Here is a 23,435-nt window from a genome sequence, read left to right on the forward strand (position 1 = left end):
GACAGGGACATGGAGCAGCATCCCAGCCAGGCACTCAGCCTGGAGTGAGGAGCACCAGAGGCAGGGCCAAAGCCGGAACTGCGGGAGAGGCAGTGAGTTCGTGCTGGGTGCCTCCCCTGGCTGCCCAGCACCTCTCCTGTCACCTTTCCAGGGGTCTGGCACAGAGCAGCTCCCTGGCAAGCTCTAGGTAAAGCCAAGCCAGGTCTTGGGTGAAAAGCACAACACCAGAGTGGGAATCCAGGACAACTTTCTTTATTGCTACCAGAAGGCTTTCATCAGTACAATGGCTCTGGTTACAATACCTTCCTCAGGGCTGTGGAGAGAGCTTACAGTTGGGACAGGGTGTTCTGAGAACAGGGTGTCACACGGAGGAGACGCGTTACAGGGCAGACTCTTGGTTAGAAGTTGCATGAACACAAAACTCAAGGGTTGGGGTGTTTTGTTTTGGTTCTGTGCCTGATGATGACACATTCCAAACCTCAGGTGTCCACAGCTGCCCCGGCACCTCACCCAGCAGTGCTGGGGAATGTGCAGGGAGAACCGGGCTCTGCACAATTCAAGGGTTACATCTGATGGAGAGAACCAAGCCTTGGTGAGAATCCACACTCAGTGCTACACAGCAAGAAAAAAATAGTTTCATTCTAGTGATGCATAAGCCAGTAACTGCTTTCTGTGTTGGGACAGACAAAATGGTGTAACAGGGAGAAGTCCCTGTGCAAGACACAGAGCACCTTCACACTCCTGCGGGAATTACTGAAGTGTGGACCAGCTTGCAAGCATTGGTTTGGGTTTTTTCCCTGCCTAATCTTTTGTTTAAATCCAGTTTTTCAATATTATCACATTTCAACACCCAGCTATTAATGAAAGAGGTTTTCTGTTTAGAAGGGCAAAAGAAAGCTGTGGTGGAGGTGGGGCAGGACAGAATGTCATGCACAAGACTGGCTGAGAACTAAAAGAGGAGCAGGCAGAAAGGGAGCAAGGAGAGGGTGGGAATGGGATCAGAGAGGCATTAGTTGGTTGGGAAACCCAGGACAGCTCCGCAGGGCTGATGTGTGAGCTCTCGGATGTGGAGAATGGGTTACAACACACAGGAGCAGAAAAACAGTGGAACCGACAACACTAGAAAGGAACAGGTTTTTGCTACTTTTTTTGTTTGGTTTTTGGGTCTTTTTTTAGATTTTTATACTTTTTTGTGTTTTTAAGTGCTTAAATAGTGGAACTATAATTAGCCGCACAAGAAATAAAATTCAAAAAAAGGGTCGGGATTTTTTTTTCCTGGTTTTCTTTTGGCTCCCTTCAGTTCAGCCTGACAAGGTACGGCCCCTTCTCACCCCGCTGAGGCCACGGGCTGCCAGGTCCCGTGGTGGCACCGGCAGCTACATGACAGACACCGGCTGCAGAGGGGGACAGGGGGACACGCTGCCCTCCTGCCGCGAGACGTCGGCGCCGCAAACGGAGCCCATGTTCTCCAGGGCCACCGCCTCCGGAGCCAGCTCTTCGTTGTACAGGCGCTTGATGCCGTCGTAGAAGTCGTCCACTTCCATCTCTTCCACCTTGCGCTTGGCAGAGCCTGCCTTGCAGCTGCCGGCGGGGGCGGGCGGGCGCGGGCAGAGCGCGGCTGTAGCTGAGACGGGCGCTTCTGGCCGGCCGTTGTCCTGGGACAAACCCGGCCCTGGGACAGAGGAGGGCTGGCGGTGGAACGCTCCTCTGTTACAGGTCACCAGGGTCTGCTGGAGGGGACTGTAGACATATACAGAGTTGGGCAGCAGAGAAGGCTGCAGAGTGGAAAGGTGATGTGCCACCAGCTCCCGGCAGTGGATCAGCTGCGAGCTGTCCATCTGGGAAGACAAGCAAAGGTACCGCGGCTGTGGGATCACTGGCAGGGTGAGGAGAGGACATGGGCTCCCAGCGCCCTGGCCACCTGTGTGCCTGACTTGCCAACTACCACGGTGACTTCCCAAGATACACCCCTGCTCCTTCCTGCACCTTGTGGGACTCGTGGGGGGGAGCAGGCAGAATTTTGAGATATTGAAGGATTTCACTGCCTCTTGTTAGCAGCTGAGTGTGCTCCCAGAGTACCTGCAAAGTTCCCTGTATGCTGTGAATGAATGGAAGAGCCACTAACAAGTGGAATTGTTCCCCGATGTGTTTTCTCCTGGTGCAGTAATGGCCCGTGTGTATCAGGGTACATGGCTCCTGCCCCTGTCACACAGTGGAGGCGGTCAGGACTGAGACCTGGCAGCACTGTCCCTCCAGGCTGAGGCCCAGCCATCCCCACAGGAGCAGAACAGCAGGCAGCCATCGGCAGCAAGGAACCACAGAGCCCCAGCTGGCCAGCAGCACCGAGCAGGATGTGCCCCCGCCCCTCCCCGCTCTGTGCACGCTCCCTCCTCACCTGTGCCTTCTGGAGCAGCTCGATGATGAGAGCCAGCCAGTCGGGGAGCAGCTTCTCCAGCTCCAGGCTGACGATGGCCAGCGCCAGCATGGAGCCCTTGAACTGCAGCAGCTGGAAACAGGCCATGCAGTGCAGCAGCTGCTTGGTCAGCGCCGCCACGTGCTGCGAGGGGCTGGGCGTGGGCAGCAGGGCCAGGAGCTGCGGCCTGCTGGACACCGCCACGGCGTGGAACTGCGGGACACAAGCACAGGGGGCAGCTGGCAGCGCTGGCCGGGCTGTGGCACACCTGGGAACAGTCTGCACACACAGGGATGCTCCAGCCTGACCCTGGAGCCAACTTCTGCCCCACGGGGAAAAACCCACCGTGCCAACCCACCAAAGCTTGACACGGCCTTTCTGGTGGGACCTGCCTGGGCACCAGGCTCTAGGGCTCTGCAAAAGGCCTTCCATACACCCTTCTCTCTCCAGTGCACGTGTGGCATTTGGGGGTCTTAGACAAACTCCTCACGGAAGGAGTGAGGATAAAATTCCACAGAGAACCTCAGGACCTCCCTTGATCTCCTCTCATGTGTGGATCTGGCTCTTGGCCGTGCAGATCTGGAGCAGGCATGGATCTACACTCACAGCCCACCCTTGGGGCTGTCTCCATGGCTGTACTCCTTGTTTCCCTGCTGCCTGGTGTTTAGCTTTGAGGAAAACCAGTGGCAGTGAAGAGTTAGGGGCACAATTTCCAGGAGCTGTGAATCTGTGGCTAAACACACCCCAGACCAAGACCCAAGGGTGAGACAGCAGGCTAACGTTTTGGATATTGCACTTCAAGAGTGACAAGTCTCCTCTGGAATTCCCTGGCAAGGCATTTTCTTTCAGAAACTACAGGTACAGAGGAATTCCAAATATACCCCAAGGTCTTTGTTCCCCTACAGGTACAATTTTTGTCTAGGTGCTTCTTGACACATTACCTGCGCTGACAGACACCAGGAAGAACACTAATAGCCCTTTACTTACAATATGAAGGAAATCCAGTGGCGTTGCCATGTGAAGATCCCAGTTCAGTTTATCCAGGATGATCTTCTCCATTCTGCGAATCTCAGCTGGAGAACAACCACAAAAGCTATCCCGAGCCAACACCTTCAGTACTGGAATCCTCTGCAAAAGCCAAGGCAGAAAAAAAAAACGAGAGAACCAGTCATTAGAGAAATCACACCAAATGCTTGTTCCTGTCCTGGCAAGTGGCAGCCACCAGGAGCAAGCAAAGGCAGGGATGGGAGGGCACAGTCCAACAATGCCACGGTAGGAAGAACAGTTACCTCATCTTCTTCAATGGTCTTTGCAGCGAGGAAGAAGCAGCTGATTGCAATACAGTTCAAGTACTTGGGACGGGCCTGTGGGACAGGAGAGCAGAGAGGGCTCTGTGTCAGTGTGATGCAGCAATGATGTCCTGATCCTTCTGCTGGGGCATCCCAAGCCCCAGGTCTCCTCCTGGATGTGCGGGCTGACCTCTGGCTGCGCCCTGGCACTGGCAATCTGGGCCAAGCACAAATCCCTGCTCTGTGACGTCAGACAGGGCACGGATCTGCCAGCCCTGTGACCCACGTGGGCAGCACTGGACTGGAAAGAGCTCGGGTTTAGGCATGCAGCACAGCAGGCAAAGAGAAAATCCTGAGGGGAGCTTGTCCCCTCACAGAAAAGCCACTTCACCTGCTGCAGCAGAGCTCTGCTCCGAGTGCTGCTGTGGGTCACACACGAATGGGAAGGGAAATGGGAATTGGAAAACACTACCTTTGCCTGGGAAAGTATAACTCGGGAAAACTTTTTAAAAAACCCTTGTGAAATTACAAGTGGTAATTTCACACTACAGTTCCCAAAATTGTGGCCCAGGGATTAGTGAGGGAGAGCTGGTCCTTTCCACAAGATGTTATTTAGACAAGGTAAGAGGAATTTGGAGGGGAAAGGGGGATTTTTTGTGAGCTTTGTACATGTGACCACGTCGACAAGGAGCTTCACTCCCACTGGCAGTGTAACAGCCACTGGCCATGGCCACATCCCGCAGAGTGGCTGGGGCTGGAAAGGCAGAGGCTGTTGCTAAACCCTGGCACAGCTGCGGAGCCATGAGCAGCTCCTGGCAGCTGAGCTCTCCTGCCTGTGGTCAGAGATGCTCAAGGCAAAGGGAAATGAAAATCCTGCACTCGCACCCTGCACTTGTGCATGCAGGTGTCCAAGGGAATGAACTCCCTAAGAGCAGAACTGGGACTGGGCCCTGCCAGGGGTCCTGTGCAGTGAGATACAGCAACACTGCTGGCTCTGGGGAACAGCCAGTCCCTGCAATCCCCAAGTCTGTTCCCGCGGAAGGGACTGGTGTTCATAATAAAATCCCACAGAGAGGCCCCTGGTCAAACACCAGGAGTTCAGCTGCATCAGAGGAATAAGCTTTGTGGGAGAGGAAAACTGGGGAGGGAGCACAAAGCCCCAGAGCTCACCCAGGCCAAACCCCTTTCCACCTTCCCACTCACTGCCCAAAGCACACGGTGGGCTCTGGACTCACAGTCCCACGCTTTCTGTACAGACTCCTTGGCTGCTCCAACTTGCTGGAAGAAAACCTGCACTTGAGGCCATTGGCTCCTGAGGGATCTAAACATTAGCCACCTCAGCATTTCAGTAAATCAGCTTCTTTAGATTCTTAAAAATAGTAACTTCCATGGCTTGCATGAAAACACGATCAATATTTATTAGTATTTAAGGGCTGAGTTAATGACTGATGTCACTTGTGTTCTACCAAAGTCTCTCACATGGGAAAGCAAGGGCACAGGCTTGGAATGCATCCTCCAGTTGCCATTTCCTGGGGGATATTGCTTACCCAGCAGGGTGGTGCTGTGGGCTGAGACACGTGCAGATGAGACCATGGACTGCTGAGCATGGAATGTAACTCAGCAAACGTGGTAAGAAAGAAACTTCCAGAGCCTGACTTCACAGCTGCAGGCCAGGGCTTCCAGCTCGGAGCACACTGTGTTTGGTCACTTGGCAGGTGCAAAGCACAGCCTGGCTAAGGGGGCAGAGGGGCAGCAGGGCCCACTTGCAGGGATCCCAAATGTTTTTCCCCCTTTTAAAAGCAGTTTCTATGGAGGAACAGCGTGAAACCCAAAGGGGCTCATCCATTCCAGCTGGGTTCAGCACAGCAGGAGGGCACAGCTGTCACATGGACAGCCTGCACCTCTGTCTGCTTCCCTTTTTCCTTCCCACCTTTTGGACTTCAGTCCAAGATGGAGTCCATCAGGCTGTAGAGCAGCTTGGTAAGGAACTACTCCTCCGAAAGCCACTGTCTGTATTTCAACCTTCTTCACCCATTTTCTTTTCCCCCCCAGTTCCCTGCACCACCATCCTTGGCAGGCTCAAACCTCTCCTCAGTTTTTTTCCTAGCAGGTGCCCCAGCATTTTGGGGTGGTACAAAGGGGAGGAATGCAGCCATGGAGGTGAGCAGGGCCTGTCCCTGGTGCTGCTGGCCTGGGGCTTGTGGCACTGCCTTTGCCTTCCTGAGGCAGCCCAGGCACTGTGGGGCAGGGAGAAGGGGGAAGGAAGCGCTTCCGTCCGGCCGCACCGCTCGGACTGCGCACACCAAGCACGCGCCGTGTCTGTTCCTGCCCGTGCAGCTGCAGATATTTACCTTTACTGCTGCTAAAAACCTGTCCAAGAGGCTGATGGCCAGGGCGAGCGTTTCTGGGTAAAGGTGGAACTGGTACTTGAGCTTGGCCAGCCACTGGATGACCTCATCCCTCTGCCTTGGAGAAATGGCTACATCCTGGGGGAGAGAAAGGATCAAAGGTTTTACCTCTGCAGGAGTGACTCGGCACAGAACAAAGCCTCCTTTGCAAAGGGGGAGCCTGGAGCCAGCCCCAGTCACCACTCTGTCCCTGCAGTTACTTATCCCATCCCAAAAACCTGCCCTGGAAAAGACAACTTTCCTTACAGCAATCTCAAACCTCACTCCAGTGTCACTGTCCTCTCTTCTGGGGAAAAGAGGATGGGTGACTTGTAGTTTGTCAAGCACTGGCAGCCTCAGCTTCAGAGTAGTTCCCAAAAATTTATTATTTATTTAGTGTTTTTTAACCTGCTCAGAACTATGTGGGTGCACAGCAATTCCCAACTGGAACAAAGCCCCCCTTGCCAACAGCAGAGTGGAGGGACTCTGGGGTTTTGTGGGGAAAGGTTTCTTATTTTCTTCAAATCATGGGGTTTTTTTTAGCTCAGTACTTGTTATAATAAAGAAAACTGCAAACATCTGACACAAGGCTCTCAGGGAACTGGGAAGGGGGAGGCAGCAGCTACAGCCTCACCTGCAGTTTGGGTTTGGTGTTTGGTTTGGGTGTTTGGCCCACGTCTCCCCATCGATCTGTTTGGAGAGCAGCTAAATTTCAACCACACGCACAGCTCAGTCACTGACACCAAATCCTTCCCCGTGACCCAGTTCAGAAGTATCTCCAGCTTTCCTAGAGCCTTTCACATCACCTAAGGAACTGTCTGGGCTCGCTCCAGTGGGGATTATTGGGGATGAGCAGCCCAGATGTGTCCAGAAGCACAAAAAGCTGAGCTGTAACTGCCCCCAGTAATGCCATGAGGGCAAAGCAGCAGGAATTTGGGAAAAACCACCCCAACACTGATACCAAATAAAGACTTCAGGCTACATCTGCCACTGGATCACCTATGTGTACCTTGCACTGACCATGAGAGCGTCCCATGTCACCAGCACTGCCTGCTGCTGCTCCACATGGGCCCCTGCTCTCAGCTCTGCTCAGCCACAGCCTGGCCCTTGAGGAAGAAGTACCTGCTCTTTTCTTCAAGGAACACTGGTTCTTCCTGAAATCACTGATGCAGTTCCAGGGTGAAATGTGAGCCCCCTGGGGGCAGGAGGGCCCAGGAGCACAGTGAACACACCACACACCAGGAGAGTTACTGAACGCTCTGCTGCAGGTGCTCCTGAGAGTGGAAGGGGACCTGGGCTGTACCTGGGGGGAGGAAAGGGGAATGCTCGAGGAGGGGGTGGAAACGGCACCTGTGGTGTTCCTGCTGGGGAGGGAGGGAGGGAGGGCTCTGCCTCAGCAGCCTGGGGGATTTCAACACCACCACCCCCCCCCCCGGTCCTTCCATCCCTGGTAAATCCCATTGCTGCTCGATCCCACCTGAACAGGCAGCAGCTTCCACAGCTCTCAGTGGCCTCTGTCCTGGCTGGGTGCTGTTGCCCTGTGCCTGCCAAGGCTGAAGGTGAGGTCTTCTCCGAAAAACAGCATAGCTGGGAAGAGTAAAGACTCTCCCTCTGTGCTGCCTCTTCTCCCCAGCCCTCCAAGACCTGGCCTTGGATCCTGCTGCCCTTTGTGGGCAGCCCAAAGGCACCATTTCACTGAGGGAGCACACAGTGCCTGCAGGGCCCGGCCTTCTGTGCAAAGGGAGGAGCGTCTGACCCAAACCCAGAGCGTAGCTGGGATGGAAATCAAACCAAGCACAGCCCCACAGTGCCTGGGGGAGCAAGGAGAACTGCAAAGCATCCTCAGCTCGGTGCATGCCCAGCACAAGGCTGGCTCCAAAATGCACCTGGCTCCCTAAGAACCATCTGGGGAAGCAAAGGAAAGGAGGGAAAGGAGAGGAGTCTCCAGCTCTTTCTGGAACCCTACAAGAGGAATGTCTACTCCAGACCCTATGTGCAGATAAAGGAGCAGGAGGATGGGAGCACAATTCCCTCCCAGGTGAGTTTAAGCACCAGGAGAGGTTGCTACAGCCTGGTTCAGGGGACAGGCAGCAGGAGTGAGAACTGGTGCTCCTGCCCCCACAAACCCTGCTGCCGCTCCATGCAGGGTGAGGAGCTTCCCACACAAACACCAGGCTCTATCCCTGTCTCTCAGAGGTGTCCCTGTGACACCCTCAGAACACAAATAACAAAATGCAGCACAGGAAAATTAATTAAGCAGCGAGGTCACTGATCCTTAGTTAATTGAAACGAAAAGCAAAACTGAGACACTCTGGGGGCTGAAAGTGAGGAAGTCCCTTTGGGTGGAAAGCGAAGGTTCCTCCTTGGGGCAGAAGTACTTTCTGTGTGTCATCCCTGCTCCAGACAGGAGAACCAGGGGCCAAAACATGGTTGCTCCTGGAGAGCAAGCACAAAGCAAATCATTTCTAGGGATGCTGATCTCTCCCATACCTTGAGACTTATGGAATATGTAGGCTAAAATAAATATTATCTGTGAACTCCAACATGACTCTGTTTTACTGCTGCCTAATTGAGAGAAAACACCTCAGCTGATAATCTTCTCCTTCATGTCTCCTGTCCCAGACAGGTGTTCTGCTCTTTCACCATTTGTGTTGCTGCCTGGTCCCTGTGGGTCCCTGGGGCCTCCTGGGCAGTGAGCAGGTGACCTTTATTAGGATTGGAAATAAACTGAGCTCTCTGAATTCCTCAGGAGGTACAGAGAACAAACGGGGAGACAGAGTGAGCCAAAACAGGAAAGAAAGGAGGCATGACACAAGTGACACTCTCTTTCTAAAAAACATAAATTCAGAAGTCTTCACTGATGCCCCTCTCAGTCACAAAGTTACTCTGTAACAGGCAAAAATCAACCTTTGACCACTCTTTACGGCTCCATTTCTCAAGCCTTAATCCCAAGAACACTCCTGAATGTCACCTGCATCTCATATAACACATGGAGGGGGGGAAGGCAAGGGGAACCAGAAGGGAAAACATCCAAATCCATTCAGAAGCAGGAGGAGGTTCCAGACTCAGCCCACTGTTTTTTTATGCTGAAAAGACCTTTGTGAGATGTGGCTTTGGTATGCTGCACATACCCAGAACACTGGTCTGCATTTCAAGGAGGGAGTAGGACTTTTTAGACAAGTACAAACAAAACAGAGGGATCAGGTACATTAAATCACCAGGAACCAAGTCCCCAACAGATTCTGCACCCCATCCTAAAAGAGAAAGTCTTCCTGCTTCTTCAGCTGTGGGTTTCTTTCTTCCTGTCAAAGACCTCACTGTTCAGGCTTTAAACACCAGAACCAAAAATGTCTTCTAAAGAGTCAAAACAGAAAGTTTACTCCCCAAAAAAACCTCCCTAGAGTCTCCAGTCAGATCACTGGATGTCTGCAGTGGATTCAACGTTTTGCCACTGGCAAAGCAGGTGAGTCCATTAAAGCTCCGTGCAGCTGCTGAACCCTTAGAGCAGGCAATGGGAAGTTCCACACTCTGGCTCGGGCTGCCAGATCTGATCCACAGAAGGATGCAGATTTCCCCATTGCCACGGGAAATGAACAACACTGTCATGCAAGGGAGGTTTTAGGCTGCTGCAGCTGCTTTCAGAAGAAGGCAGTGGATGGTAGGGAATGTGACCTTCTCCCAGATATACAGAAAACAGGACAATTCACATTGCACATCCGTGCCTGCACCATGGCCAAAGTGAAGGCTGGGGGAACACAGGACAGTTGGACAAGCTGGGTGTCCTGAAGCACAGGAACAGAGGGCAATGTGTGCTTACATACAGGAGTGATCTCAGCTGCTCCGTGGCCTCCCAAGTCCGGGTTTCCCCCCAGCAGGCAGCTGTGTTTATGCTCTCCTCTCCCTCTGACCTTCCTACACCTCACACTCACACACGCAGCTTCCACTCCCAGTTAGTGATCCCATACTGCTAGAAAACATTTAGTGGCACAGCACTGATAATGTCACTGTCTGAGCTGGCATGCAGGAAAACAGAAAGCAAAAGGTTACATCAAGACAAGAGTTTTGGGAGTGGAAATTCCAGGAGCAAGGAAAAGCACAGAGGAGGAATTGCTGGGAAGTCTGCCTGAGGCAGGTGGTGGTTTCTGAGCCACCAGAACCAACTTGACCAAGGCAGAAATGCAGGTGCCTCATCCCCATGAAATCCTCACCCATCAATCTGGTTTGGTTACACTCGAGTCCCTACCCTATCTTGTTATCCTGTAATCTTATCTCCCTGCAGTATAATCACCCCAGGAGTACAGCCAGCAGGGAATGACAGGCTGGTTTACCATAAGCCAGAGTCTGTACATGCCTCAAGACAGCCACAGCTACAACACACTCCACACCTCTGACAGCCAGATCACTTGTTTGGAAACCGAAACGGGGATTAACCAAACGAATACTGAGGCCCTTCAAATGTATGTTCTCCTGCCCAAGAGCAGCAGCAGCTCCTTAGCCAGACAGAGAAAAAACAAACACGACAGGGATTAGCTCTGATGGCAGCTGACTTACCTGTGTGAACGTCTCGTGGGGTGCAGCAACAGCAAGCCTGGATCCTGGCCCTCAGTGTGCTTACTTCAGCCCAACCCGGCAACAAAGGGCCAGAAATTCTGTCACCACGTCCTCACATTCCACATTTTGTTTCAGACAGAACTTTGTGGTGTGCACAGGTGTTTGTGAGTGCTCAGGTGAGACAGAGCCACCTCCCAAAGGAGCACAAACCCACTTTGGGCTGGGTGAGGCCATGAGCAGCCTGGTCCAACCTCCCTGCAGGCCAAGAGGGAGCCTGGACTATGAGCCCCCGTGGGCTCTTCCAGCCTGAATTTTCCTCCAGTCCTGTGAGAACACTGCTCACTGCAACAGGCCAGTGCCTGGCTCTGCTCCCTTGACATGAGCTTGCACCCTGCTCTATAAATAGCCCTGCTGGACTCCGTGGGGCTCTTCCTGGAGCACGCATCAGATCAATGCTGCCATTAGTGAATTACTCCAAGAAAATGAACCTGCTTTTAGGAACTGTTGCAGAGTTGGTGCCCAGCAAACAGAGGTGCTAATAATCCACACAGTTTGCAAAATGAATTTAATCAGGACAATGTGTGTGTGCCTAACAGACACCTAATGCCATGTGCTGTGCAGTGCTCTGCACCCCTGGGCCAGGTGTGTCCATCCAGTAAAGAGGGAATCCCTTCCTTCAGAGGCTGATTCCCCAGGTGTCAGGAAATCTGACTGCTCCTGAACACCTCCAGTCCCACACCACCCCTCCATGGACAGTGTCCTGCCTCTGCTGGCATGCATGATGTGAAGGACAGACATTACCTGATTGGGCTGAATTTTCGGCACATGTGCTTTCCACATTTGAGCTTCCCTAGAGATTGCCATCTCCAGAAGGAGAGACAACCTCTGGCTCTCCAGGGGTCCTGAAAACTTCATGGTGACCCTTGGATCCACCTGCCACCCAGCTGGATACAGCTACCTGCAAAACCAAAGACAGCTTGGTGAAACACTGGGCTGTGCCTGTCCAGGCAAAAGGCAGTGAGAGGCGAATAAAGCTGCAGGAAATGGAACTATTGCCCTGGCCCCGGCACAGCCTCACTCACAGGAACATCCTGTCAAAAAACTTGTCTATTACACATGGAAACCAAAGCAGAGACAAGGCTTTTGTCCTTTATTTCTTTAAAGACAACAGATTGCACCGCCTGCTCTCAGATGGAGAAGATGATCTGATGGAAAGGGTTATTTAGGTAGTAGCTTTGAGACTGCCTACCAGCACCATGGCTGCAGATTTTTGACAGTGTTAACTCACTTAGGCAAAACAGGGAAATGGTAAATGAAGGGTAAATCCATGGGAAAGTTATTGAAACTTCTGATTCTTTGCAGGAGACCTTGTGCAATCCCCCCAAGGTGGATACTGGCCAAACACTAACCAGGCATTTTCATGTGAATACAACAGTCCAGGCTGTACTTACAGGAAATAAGCAAGGTGCTGACTCTGAAAAAATAAACAGAATCCACAGGGAAAACAATCCCTTATTATAAATAACAACAAAAGCGGCTCCGAGCAAATGAAAATTCAAGGTGCTTTCCCAGAGCTAAAGGAAACCTTGAAGATCAAGACTGACAGAGAACAACTGCTATTCTTTACTCACACAAACTGCACCAGGTATAAACCACACTGTAGTCCCACTTAAGAGCCCAGAAGGTATCAAGTGGCAAATTAATGTCAGGGCCCTCTGTCCTGAACAGGGACCCTTCCACATGAGATTTTTATGTAACAAACCCTGCTCCATTAACAAGGGACAGCCTGTACTGGCTTGGAGATGTCCAGGTGTCACTGAATAGGCAGAACACCTTGGAACCAGGAGAGCTGAAAAGGACCCCTAAAGCTCTGTGGTGTGTCTCTTCTCACCAGCCCCCAAACGGCCACTGTGGGCTGAAAAATCCCTGTCAAAAGTTCCTCTCCTGCCCAGAGGGAGACTCTGCCTGGGGAAGTGAAACTCCAGAACCTCCAACCACAGCTTCTTTACATGCATTTACTTGATTTTGCATGAGTTTTTTAAAACCTGGGGCTGATCCTGAGGACACTCAGTGTAAATGGGGCTGAAGGGGAAACAGGGACACAGAGTCACAGCCTCCCCTCCAGCTCCTGCCCTTGGAGGCTTCATTAGCATCTCTTGAGCCTCCCATCAGAGCTACAGCTTTCCCTGTGGCCAGTTCCCAAAGGCTGGATCCCTCAGCACCTCATGGCCAAGCTGTGGCAGGCACTGCACCAGCTGGGCCGTGGCAAGGGTGGGAGCAGACCCACGGCAGAGGCTGAGGCTGGGAGCAGTGCTGAGAGCCGGGGGACCGGGGGCAGCTCGCTCCACACTCATCAGGAAAAAAGCAGGAGCTTTATTTAGCCCGGCCATGGCTCCTCCTATGAAATATTGATGGTCCTTCCTTGGTTTTGCAGGAAGGAGAGAGTAATTAGCCAACCCCCAAATCACTGGAGACAACACAGGGAAAAATTTCAGGCTGTTTTCTTCTGTTGTGACTGATAAACATTCTCAGCGTGTTTACAACACAAATGGGTTTCACAGCCTCTGGAAGCAGACAAGATCTCTTAGTTACCCTGATCCCTCTGGGGTGGCTGAGGTGGCTGTCCCTGTCCCAGCAGAGAGCTCAGTGTCCCTGGAGCCAGGACACACCCAGGGCCTTGCAAGGGGCACCTTTAGTGAGCGCTACAGCCAACTGCTCTCCGGTTGCCAAGGGCAAAAGAGAGGGGAAAATAACCTTTCCTTTGTGAACTAGGGCCCTCATTCAATTGAGGCTGAGGCACAATAACCTTTATAAGGGAAAAAGGAGGAATGACGTGCTTGAAAGTTTCCCTTGGAGCAAGAGGGTGCAGTTTTCCAGCAGAGAGCACAGCCGGGAGGCTGGCCAAGCACCCCGGGGCTGAATCCAGTTTGCATCTCCATTTACATAGCTCTCCATCAGATAAATGCTGCCTTTGGAAAAAAACGCCAGCAGGACTGTGTGCAGCCTTCCCAAAACACAAGGGAGCTCAGGCAGAGCAGGCTCTGAGAGCATGAGGAACAGCAGGGCTGGCACAGCTTCCCAAAATCCAGCACAGGGAGCTCCATGGGCTCTGCTCTCTGCCCAGCTCAGGACTCGAGCAGCCCAGAAAAGCGACAGCAGCTGAACTGGAGAAGCCTTGGGTGGGGCAGGGCCAGCAGGAGGCCTGAGCCTGCCCCCACACCGAACATTTCCTCCAGGCAGAAACTTCCCGCGTTTTCCTGCAACCCAGCCCAAGGCACCCACGGCTGCAGAACGGTCCAAGCCGGGACAGTCACCATGACCTAACTCACCCCGGCCTCCTGCTGCTTTCCCTGATTTACAATTAACCTTTAGCTCCAGGATGCTGCATTTTTGGGCTTGGGGCTTTTTCCCTTGTGGTTACTTTGGGAGTTTTTCAACCACTGTTCAAACAGTTCCTAAAGTTCCTGATCTTCACTGGAAGGTCATCTGGCTGAGCTGAAACCTCTTAAAGTTTAACAGTTGGGGAGCTAATAAAGGAGAAGTGAGCCCAGTGAAGGGACTGGCTTTGACGCCTCCTGTGAGGAGCTGCAAGTCAGATCTTGCTCCGAAATCAGAGGGTCAAAACTTTGGTGTGAGGTTTTCACTTGTGAGAGGCATCAAAAAGCACCTCCTTATCCACAGTAAACACCGAGCTGGTCCATAAAATAAAATCTCTCATCTCCAAAAGGTCTCACTTTGGTCCAAGTTTATGGCTACCTTGACTCAAATAAATGCTTTTCAGCTTCCCAGGGGATATTTTAGGCTGCCAAGTGCTGCAGGCTACAGTTTCCAAAAGCAGTTTCTGCAGGAATAGGGGCGGACAAGTCCCTGACCAAATAACCAAATAACACTTCATGGTTTGGGGGGTGCATTTGTGTGGGATGCAAAAGAGAGGAGGTTTTTTATTTTTAGGCTTTGTATTCACTCACAGTGCCTATAAAAAGTGCCTCTGGCACACAAAAGATGCTGCTCCAGGAACACACCATCCACTAGAAGAACAAGCTCCTAACACAGCTCCTGATTTTCTGCCCCCAGTTGCAATTTAACTGTCCTCATACAACTGAATTACAAACAGGACCACTGAAATAATTCAGTAACAAAATCCTCCTTGGTTCCGATTGTGGCTTGTTGTCTGTTTGCTGCAGGGGAGTTTGTTTGTTTGCTTTTTTTGCACAGCTCATTTTGTAAACAACAAACAAGACCTCTAGGGCTAGACAGGCCAAACCCCACTATGTCTGCTGTGCGCATCAACCCAGGTGGGTGCTCTGAACAAGGGGAGTCATTCCCGTAGAGCTGGAGCACCACACAAATTTCTGCAGACCTCGTATTTTCAGGGGCCAGCAGCCAAATCTGCTTCTGCTTCAGCAAACAGCAATAAAACCTCACAGATGACCTGCACACAGATTTTTCTGGGCAGTGAGGGGAAGGCAAAGCAGAAGGAAGAGAGGAGGAGACTGAATTCCTCAGAGCTCCAGCCAGCCATCTGTGATTTCAAAGGATCCAAGCCTACTGCTAGCAGAAATGTCTGACTGCAAGTTGTGATTAGAAATTTCAAAGCTGTGGCCGGGGGCTGGGATGGGTGTTAATTTTAGTACCTGGGGCTTTCTCTCAGCTTAACTCTTTCCTCGTGCCCTGGCAGTGAGGCAGTCTGGGACTCCGTGCTGGCCAGAGGGAAATGCCAAAGCACAGCCTGAGGTGACAGCAATAAATGAGCAGATGACCAGCGTGGGTTCAAATCAACTGGTTTGGGACGTACAAAACAAATGGCCAATGAAAACAGCTCGACAGTGTTGTGAGACAACAACAATTATGCAGGCTGAATGGCTGGGAAAAGTAGGTTTGGGAATAGAATTCCAAATGTTAACACCTAAGTGAGCAAGTCAGTTTGAAGGAACACAGTGCCTTCTGGTCACATAGCAGAAGCAGTCAGAATTCTCCCTACCGAGGGCCTGCAGGGGCTCTCACACCTTTAACCAGCAGCTCCTGTGAGCCCTGCCCCAGCCCAAAGTGGGAGAGAGGCAATTTTCTGGAGGCTGGCACAGGAACAGGCCCTTGCCACTCGCCTGTGTGACTCAGCCCGAGCTGCCTCCCACAACCTGGTACGCAGGCAAGGCTCTGAGGTATTTTGGCAGCATCGCTCAGGCGGGCTCTGTACATCACACGCTCGCCACTGCTTTTCCTCCAACCAGATTTTTCCTGGGAGTGCAAATAAAGCTGACCTCATTTTAGTGCCACTTTTCCAAACAGATGAATTTTTCCAAACATTTTAAAGGAACCTGCCAGCTCAAACCATGGGTCGAACAGGGAATGCAGAGCAGTGTTTTGATGGGAGGGAGGGGAGGGGGTTTTACACCTTGTTTTGAAACAGAAATCCCAGGGTCCATTTAGCAGCTAGGAAGGAGAAGCCCTCTGGAAAAGTGTTGCTCCATAAATGGGACCACTTCTAAGAGATCTCTGCTCCACTTCACTCCCCCAGCCTTGTGACTGACACCAGGGGTTTGCTGTTTACAGGAAACTTAAAATGATATTTTCCAAAGTAGGAACTTTTAAAAAACAAGGTAGAAGATGAACTCCTGACTCAACTTTCAGACAATGGCACCATTCTTCCCTCCTGAGAGATGGGTGTGCTGCTAGACCCATGTCCACCCCACTCCCTGTGCTAATGGCTCTGGCAGGAAGGGCCAGAGCAGGATGAGGAGGAGGAGGTTTGCATTTCATTTTTTGTCTGGCTACTGCCAAGATGAGCCCATTCAAGCAGCCTTTGCCCAGAAAGGTCTTTGGTCAGTAACAGCTTAAATATTCCATGCCACAGCTTTCAAGTGGTGTAAACAGGCTGCTTTAATCCCAGCTCTTTTCCCTGCTGTGGCAGCAACAGACCAAGCAAACTCAGGATAAAAGGGAAACTCAGGATTCAGCCCCAGGAGAACAGTTCCAGCTGCAGAACGTATGTGTTGATACAAAAAAGGAGATGAAACTCTACATATTTCCGTGAGTTCAGCTCCAAGATTTTGGTTTATTTGAACCTAAAAATGAACAGAGATGTAAATTCCTTTTACAGAAATCCTTTTACAGGTTTACAGAAATCAGCCACAGGATAGATTTCAGAAGGAATGGGCCCTGCTATTGTTTGGCAGCAGAGTTTGTCCCAAGGCTCAGGAACAGGTCAGGAATGGGATCCTTTATTGTGTGAACTGGGGTGTCACGTCAAGGACAGTCAGCCCTCGCCTGGGACAGTCACAGGGGTCACATGGCAAAAAGACTGTGCCATCCTCTTGTTCAGAACTGAAGCACCAGACAGAGTAAAGCAAAGAGTAAGGAGTGTTTGCTGAAATGACCCCCATTAATTTCATGCTTTTTCCACTGTAAATGACAGATAAATCCGAGACAGCAATGGCTGAGCCTTGTACAAATTCCCTGTGCACCCCTGGCAAAGGAATGAGCAGCTCACACAGGCAACTGACCATGGTTTGCTTGGCAGCCTCTGGGTTCTGCTCAGGGACTCTCTGGATCTTTTGGGGACAAGCTTCAGGACTACTGGGCAACACCTGAGACCCTCTGAGGAACCTGAGGGGGCTGCTGGTGCTGAGCAACTGAACCGGGAGGCTGAAGGAACCCCAGCAGCTCCCCAGGAGCATCACCAGCTGCCCAGCGTTAGGGAGAGCCCAGCAGCACCTGGGCTGAGTCTGAGTAAGAGAGCTGAGGCAGCAGCAGCTGAGCCTTTTACCAGAGCTGCTGTGGAGGGTGAATCTGGCAGCCCTGCTCCAGGATAACCAGTCTCAGGCATGGTGGTGGCACCTCAAGTGGCCATTTCTCCCCAGGGACTTGGTCCTGCAGAAGGTCTGGCTGCCTTGGAAGAGCCATGGTGCTGGCTGAAGGAGTTTTGGGAGGAAGTGAGCAGGCTGCACAACAGCAGAGTTTCATGGGATACAGACGGGATTTTCTCTGGGACTGGCAGCTTGCAGAGCCTCAAGCCCATCTGCACCAGAGAAGCAGTCAGTGCCTGCCCCCACCATGGAGGTAAGTGAAGTGTCTGGGGACAAGGGGAAGGGTGGCAGTGGGTCACTGCTGGCACTGAAAGGAAACTTTCTGCCCCACCTCAACCTATTTGTCACTACAAAATAGGTTCAAAGTGCGTGCGGTGAGATGACAGGAAGGCATCAAAAAATAACAACAAATGCTGCCTAAGTGGGGTCCCCTTCAGCATTTGCATGTAAGTGTGGCCAAGTCTAAGAGTTTCCATTCTGGAGAAGTCCCCCACACCCTTCCTGGCAGGGAGAAAGCACTGAGGTGTGGGGAGCTAACAAGGAGAGCTGTGTGCAGCTGAAAGGACACAGGCTGTGATCACAGAGCTGGGCTGGGATGGCTCCCGTGACCTGTGAGTGCTGCAGAGCAGGGACACAGCTCCATGGCAAAGAGGAGATGCTGGTGCCCTGGTCCCTGTGGGGACTCCCCATGACTGTGAGCTGTGCAGGCAGAGCACAGGGATACACCCTGGATACAGGGGTTCCACAGGACCCCCACCCTCCTACAAAGAGGGGCCTGTTGGGATTGGGAGGGTCAGAGGCTGCCTTGGCTGCAGTGACTGTGGCAGAGTGGAGGCAGCTGGGGATGAGGGCACACAAAGCCAAAGCCCAGCTGAACTGTGTTTGGCAAGCTATGGGGGAAACTCAAGGGGCCTGAGTACTTGGGTAGGAAGAGGAAGGCCAAGGAAAGTCTGGGCAGGCTGCTGGCTGGAAGCAGGGTCAGGATAAGCAGACAGTGAGGTGGACTGCAAAGTGGCTGCACAATTGTGTCCAGAGGGTGGCAATCAGTGACCTCTGCTTACTGTGAGGGTGATAGGGCTTTGGCTGGGCGGCTCAGGGAGGCTGTGGAGTTTCCATCCTTGGAGGCATTGAAAGAGTGCTTGGACATGGTGCAGAACAACTGGTTTTAGGAGGCCCTGCTCAGGCTGGAGTATCAGATAAATTGACCTTGAGAGGTACTTTGCAGCCTCAAGCACTTGGGGATCCCAAGGGGTAAAGGCTCAAAGCAGCCCAGAGCAGCTTGTCTGTTCTTCAGGCAGCAGGAAGGCTTTAAAATTAAAAAAAAAGGGGCAAACCAAACCTGGCATTATGTAATGTCTCACTGGTAGCCTCCTCAAAGCAACACATGCAGGGCATGATTCACTTCTCCCACCACCAGTGTAACTTGGTATAAATCAACAGTGACTTGAAGGAAGTCACTCCAAGGAAAACCAGGCTCACAAAGTAGGAGGGAGAGCAGTAATTTCACAAAACAGGGCCAGAGGCTTTCAAGCCCATAAAAACTAACTCTCTAGAGGCAAGGGCCAACAGGCATTGGGAATTGAAATCATCATGCAGCACCTTTTGAGTAATAGAATCCCCTGAAACCAAATAAACACAATGCCTCTGCGCGCAAAAGCACAGAGGCAGGATTCAGCAGTACCTCTGTGTGTCTGTCTGTCTGTCGGCAGCAGTCAGTCATTAACATCAATGAGCAGTGATAAAACCAAACAAGTTTATACCCAGTTCAACAGCCACATCCAAAAAATGTCTCACTACCATGGCTTGATTCCTCTTGACAACAACAAAAGAGAATTTTGTCTGAAAGTCTAAGTGCTCACCAAGGCCAATATTTTGCTTTGTAGATTCTGACTGGCTTCAGGATAAATTAGTGATTACAGCTAATATCAGGATACAGTGTGAGGCAGTAAAAAGAGATAATTAGGAGGAAATGAGGAATTATCTGCTGTTGAAACAATAGATCAATTATGAGGTACAGCACAGTAGCTGCAGAGCAGCATTCTTGTGCTCTGAGGGTACTGCCTCCTCTTTCTCATCAACCAAGGAGAACCCACAGTTATAAAGCTTAATTATCCTCCAGGAGCTCGAGCTCGCTGACTAATTAGCCTCTTGTTGAGACAATGCAGGAAAGGATACAATTCCAATTGTCCGCTAAAATGGCACGGCACAGTCCTGGCTCTTCCCTGCCTCTTCATCCCTCCTGTCCTATCAGAGCCCTGATATAACCACAGTCCTGACCAACCCAAAACCAGCCCTGAGCCTGAAATAAACTAAAGCCAGACAGGGGAGCTCTGAGAGGGGGGGACAGACGAAGGGGGGAGGAAGCAGAGTGTCTGAGGCAGCGTGTACAGCAGCTGGAGTTGTGTGAATCCCGCTCTGCTCCTGGCACTGCGTGCACGGACACCCGCACAGGGCTCCCACAAACGGGGACTCAGCTGCATGGCTGCAGTTAGGAGCATGTCAACACCAAGATTTACAGTCAGAATTATTTAAAAATCTGAAGGTTTTAGGAGCCAGGTTCTTGTCTAACAGACCACTGTAGTCAAGTCACCCCAGCCAAGAAACGGGGTCTTGCTGTGTGCAGTGAAAAAGCACCAAAAAGGGCCAAGAGCCTCTGGCAGATGGGTTCATCCAGCAGCTCCCAGCACCCTGGCAAAGGTGTTTGGTGTCTGGGCTGCTGAGCAATATGGAATATCTGCAGCAACATGTTATTGATGAGTGAGCTTTTAGAGGAGTTTATGGCACAGCAAGTGCAAATACCCACTGTGCTTAATGAATGTGCGTTGGTAATACTGGCAGTCAGCAAACACACAGGAAGGGAAAATGTCACACCACATCTGCCTGGTACAGACACTGGGGACACCTGAGATTTCCTTCCATTCAATGGCTTCACTGTGCTCCTCTGGCTTTGGAGAATAGTTTCTGTGAGAATGCAGTGCAATAATAGCTATTCTCCCCTTAACATCCACCTCCTGGATGGCCAGCTGGCTTTCCTGCTGCTTCCCTGAGCATGCTGCTGAAAAGGCTCTGGTCAGTAGCTCCTCGAGCCCCACAAAGTGATGGCAGCAGGGGAAAAAAGGCAAATACAGGCAGGTTCCTGGGCAAGTCAGCACTGCAGGGGAGGAATTCTGATCCCACAGCTGTGTTACACTCCATCTGGAGATGTAGGTCTTGTTCACTCACAGTCTGGTCCAGGCTCAGGCAGTCGAGTCCTAAGGTTATCATGTGGCACTCAAAATACGATGCTCAGTTTTCCTGAGGCCACTGGTCCAGCCTGACCTTTTTAAAATTCCTCAGTGTGGCATAAACTGCAGATGTTTTTATCTATCCTTCCTATCACTCAGTGCAAATGGATAACTAACACTGCTGTGCTGCTGGACTTTATTTGCTAAATATAAAAAGTGCCTTGTAAAATCACAGTGATTAGACCTGTGCATACAAATGTTGCCCAAAATTCAGTTCAGCATCAGGTCAGCACTAATTAGTGCTTTAACCACGGCATGGCTGCAGGTGTGCACGGGAAAGGCTCCCAGCAGGCCCTGAGGGAAGGCACCATGCACCCCAGGGATGCTGCTGGAGGTCTCCCTTCAGTCCCTGCACCAGAGAGGCTGAGGCAGGTGAGCACAGAAAGGCTGAGAATGGAAAATCAAAGGGGCTGTAATTACAGGGAAGATGCTCAAAGCTTTACAAAGCTGTAAACACTTGGACAAGAAGCTTCTCCCAGGACAGTGACAGGAGCAAAGACAGCAGCACTGAGCAGTGTCCTGCTTGGACTGAGCCCTGATTAAACTGATAAATGTAGGTAGGTATTACTGGAACCACCTGAAAACAGGACAACAACTCGTTCACTCACAGACAATGACTGCACCAGGGGTCACTGTAAGATGGGAGACAGGTCTGGAAGCAGGGAAGCACAGCTCCCCAGAGCCAGGCAGAGCAGAGCAGTGCAGCTCCTGCCCCCAGCACGGGCTGCAGCCCTGTGACACCCCAAACACGGAGCAGCAGCACAGCCTGGCCCCGCTGGCACCCAGCAAGGAGGGCTTCGTGTGGATGGGCTCTCACCAGAGCCAGTCAGTGTTTGTAACCAGGGTCCCTGAGCAAACCAAGTGCAGGGCTGGGGAATACACAACAGACACAGCAAAAGCAGCAGCTAGGATCAGTCCTGCCACATCAAAATGGGCCTAAGTTCTACGCAGGGGTGAAGGATAATTAAAACTCTGTGTGTGTGTATCTATATACACACACCCCCCCCCCCCATGTGAAAGTTCAGTTCCTGCTGGGGAGAAGCCAAAAACTCAGCTTCCCACATCCCACGCCGAGGTCTGTGTAGGCACTGATGAGAACGAGCCGTCCTCCTGCCCCACGAGCCAGCCAAACTACTTGAAAACCAAATCTGAATTGTGTGCAGGGATATAAAATCCAACCCTGGAGACAAGGAAAAGGGGCCACGATTTGGTTTTTGAGAGGCTGCCTCACCTTGCCTGACCTGGGCTCCTGGTGCCACTCCTGCAGCAAAAGGGCAGATGCTCCCCTTTCCCAATTGTGTCATGCATCTTGCTCAGTTTAAACATTTTATTTTAAAAAAACTCACCCTTCTGTCTTTAAAAAGGGCTGTGCCACATACGTGCTGGTGCAGCACACCACAGAAAGCAATGTCTAGGAGCAGACAAAGGCTGGTGCTGAAATAATTTTTAAATTCAGGCTTGAATCAGCCTGCCATGTAAGATCCTTTTTTTTAAGAGTGGTAAAATGAGGGATTGTTTCTTTTTCCCTCCTTCACAGGAGAGCAGGTTTTTTCTGTGTTCAATGGATAAGTTTTCACGGGAATTTTTTCTGTCACTATGCTTTCTACCATAGGCACAAAAACCCACGGCGATCTCATTCCCTCCAGTTTCCCCCGCTCGAGATGGATTCAGAGCACACAACGCTGCTCTTCCTTCAGGGAAACTTCGTCCATCGCAGCTGGGAGAGCTAAGAGGGAAGTGGGGAGAGAGTGCAGCCCATCTCTGCAAATGAACTATGCGGAGACAAGCCAACAAAACCCAGAACCAGGAGGCCTACAGGGAAGCAAGAGAGACAGACTCTTCTTCAGGTACTGTACTGATAAGACAAGGAGTAATGGGTGCAGATTGAAAGAGGGTTAATTTACGTTCGGTATTCTGAAGAAACTCTTTACTACGACGGTGGTGAGACACTGGAACAGGTTGCCCAAGGGAGGCTGTAAATGTCCGAACCCTGAAAGAGTTCCAAACCAGGTTGGACAGGGCTTGGAAGAATCTGATCACCTGGAGGGGTCCTGCCCACGGCAGAGGGACTGCGAATACGTCATCTTTAAGGTGCGTTCCGACACCTTACCAATCTCTGATTGCAAATGCCGTGCGTCGCGCTGAGACCAGAGTCACACCTGGGGCAGAGATGCGCTGCTGAGACCCTGGAGGGGACGGGACAGGCACCCGCCGGGCACCGCACCCGCACGGGCACACAAAGCACCGCTGGCAGGATGCTTGGAGCGCTTTACTTTGCGCCTGTATAATCAGCGCGTTTGCAACTATGGCGTCGCCCAGCACACCCCTCACACCCCCGATCCCCCCAGTCCCCTTCCCGGCTCTCACCTCCCCTGCGCGACGGCGGGGTGCCCGGCGGGGCCCGGCCATCAGCACCCCATGGCGGGGCGGCGGCGCCGGGGCTCCTCGGCGGCGCTTCAGCACCGTGCGGGGCCCATGGCCGGGGCGGCGGCGGCCGGCGGGCTCCTCATGTCGCCATGACGGGAGCGGGAAGGGTGAGGGGGAAACTAAGGGGGCGGGGGGGGTGGGGGGAGTTAGGCCGCCACCGCCGCGCGGGAGGGAGGGAGGGGGGGTTAAATTAAAATAAAATAAAATAAAAACGAAAAGGGAGGGGAGGGGAGCGAGAGGCAGCCCGCAGCCAGCCGCTTCCCGGGGGGTTCGGGGAGGGG

The 23,435-nt window shown here is 52.0% G+C and overlaps 1 protein-coding gene across 1 annotated transcript; it reads right to left on the reverse strand.

Moving 5' to 3' along the window:
- Positions 1-242: 242 nt before the first annotated feature.
- Positions 243-23,435, reverse strand: CCNI (cyclin I). Its single transcript, XM_058803018.1, has 7 exons — positions 23,095-23,435; positions 11,442-11,598; positions 6,054-6,188; positions 3,703-3,777; positions 3,401-3,541; positions 2,396-2,626; positions 243-1,838 (listed from the first exon to the last, which is right to left on the reverse strand). The coding sequence occupies exons 2-7, from the start codon at positions 11,553-11,555 to the stop codon at positions 1,377-1,379; spliced, it is 1,158 nt and encodes a 385-aa protein (XP_058659001.1). The 5' UTR covers positions 11,556-11,598; positions 23,095-23,435; the 3' UTR covers positions 243-1,376.

The sequence above is a fragment of the Ammospiza caudacuta genome, chromosome 4 (genome assembly GCF_027887145.1).
Source record: "Ammospiza caudacuta isolate bAmmCau1 chromosome 4, bAmmCau1.pri, whole genome shotgun sequence".
Classification (NCBI taxonomy): Eukaryota; Metazoa; Chordata; class Aves; order Passeriformes; family Passerellidae; genus Ammospiza; species Ammospiza caudacuta.

What these genes read in the sequence shown, in the direction of transcription:
- CCNI (XM_058803018.1), bottom strand. Translation starts at nt 11,555, where the DNA reads ATGAAGTTTTCAGGACCCCTGGAGAGCCAGAGGTTGTCTCTCCTTCTG. An exon ending in AGACCATTGAAGAAGATGAG is followed by an intron (nt 3,542 to 3,702) that starts GTAACTGTTCTT and finishes TGGCTTTTGCAG; the next exon opens with AGGATTCCAGTACTGAAGGT. An exon ending in AGCTGCTCCAGAAGGCACAG is followed by an intron (nt 1,839 to 2,395) that starts GTGAGGAGGGAG and finishes TTGTCTTCCCAG; the next exon opens with ATGGACAGCTCGCAGCTGAT.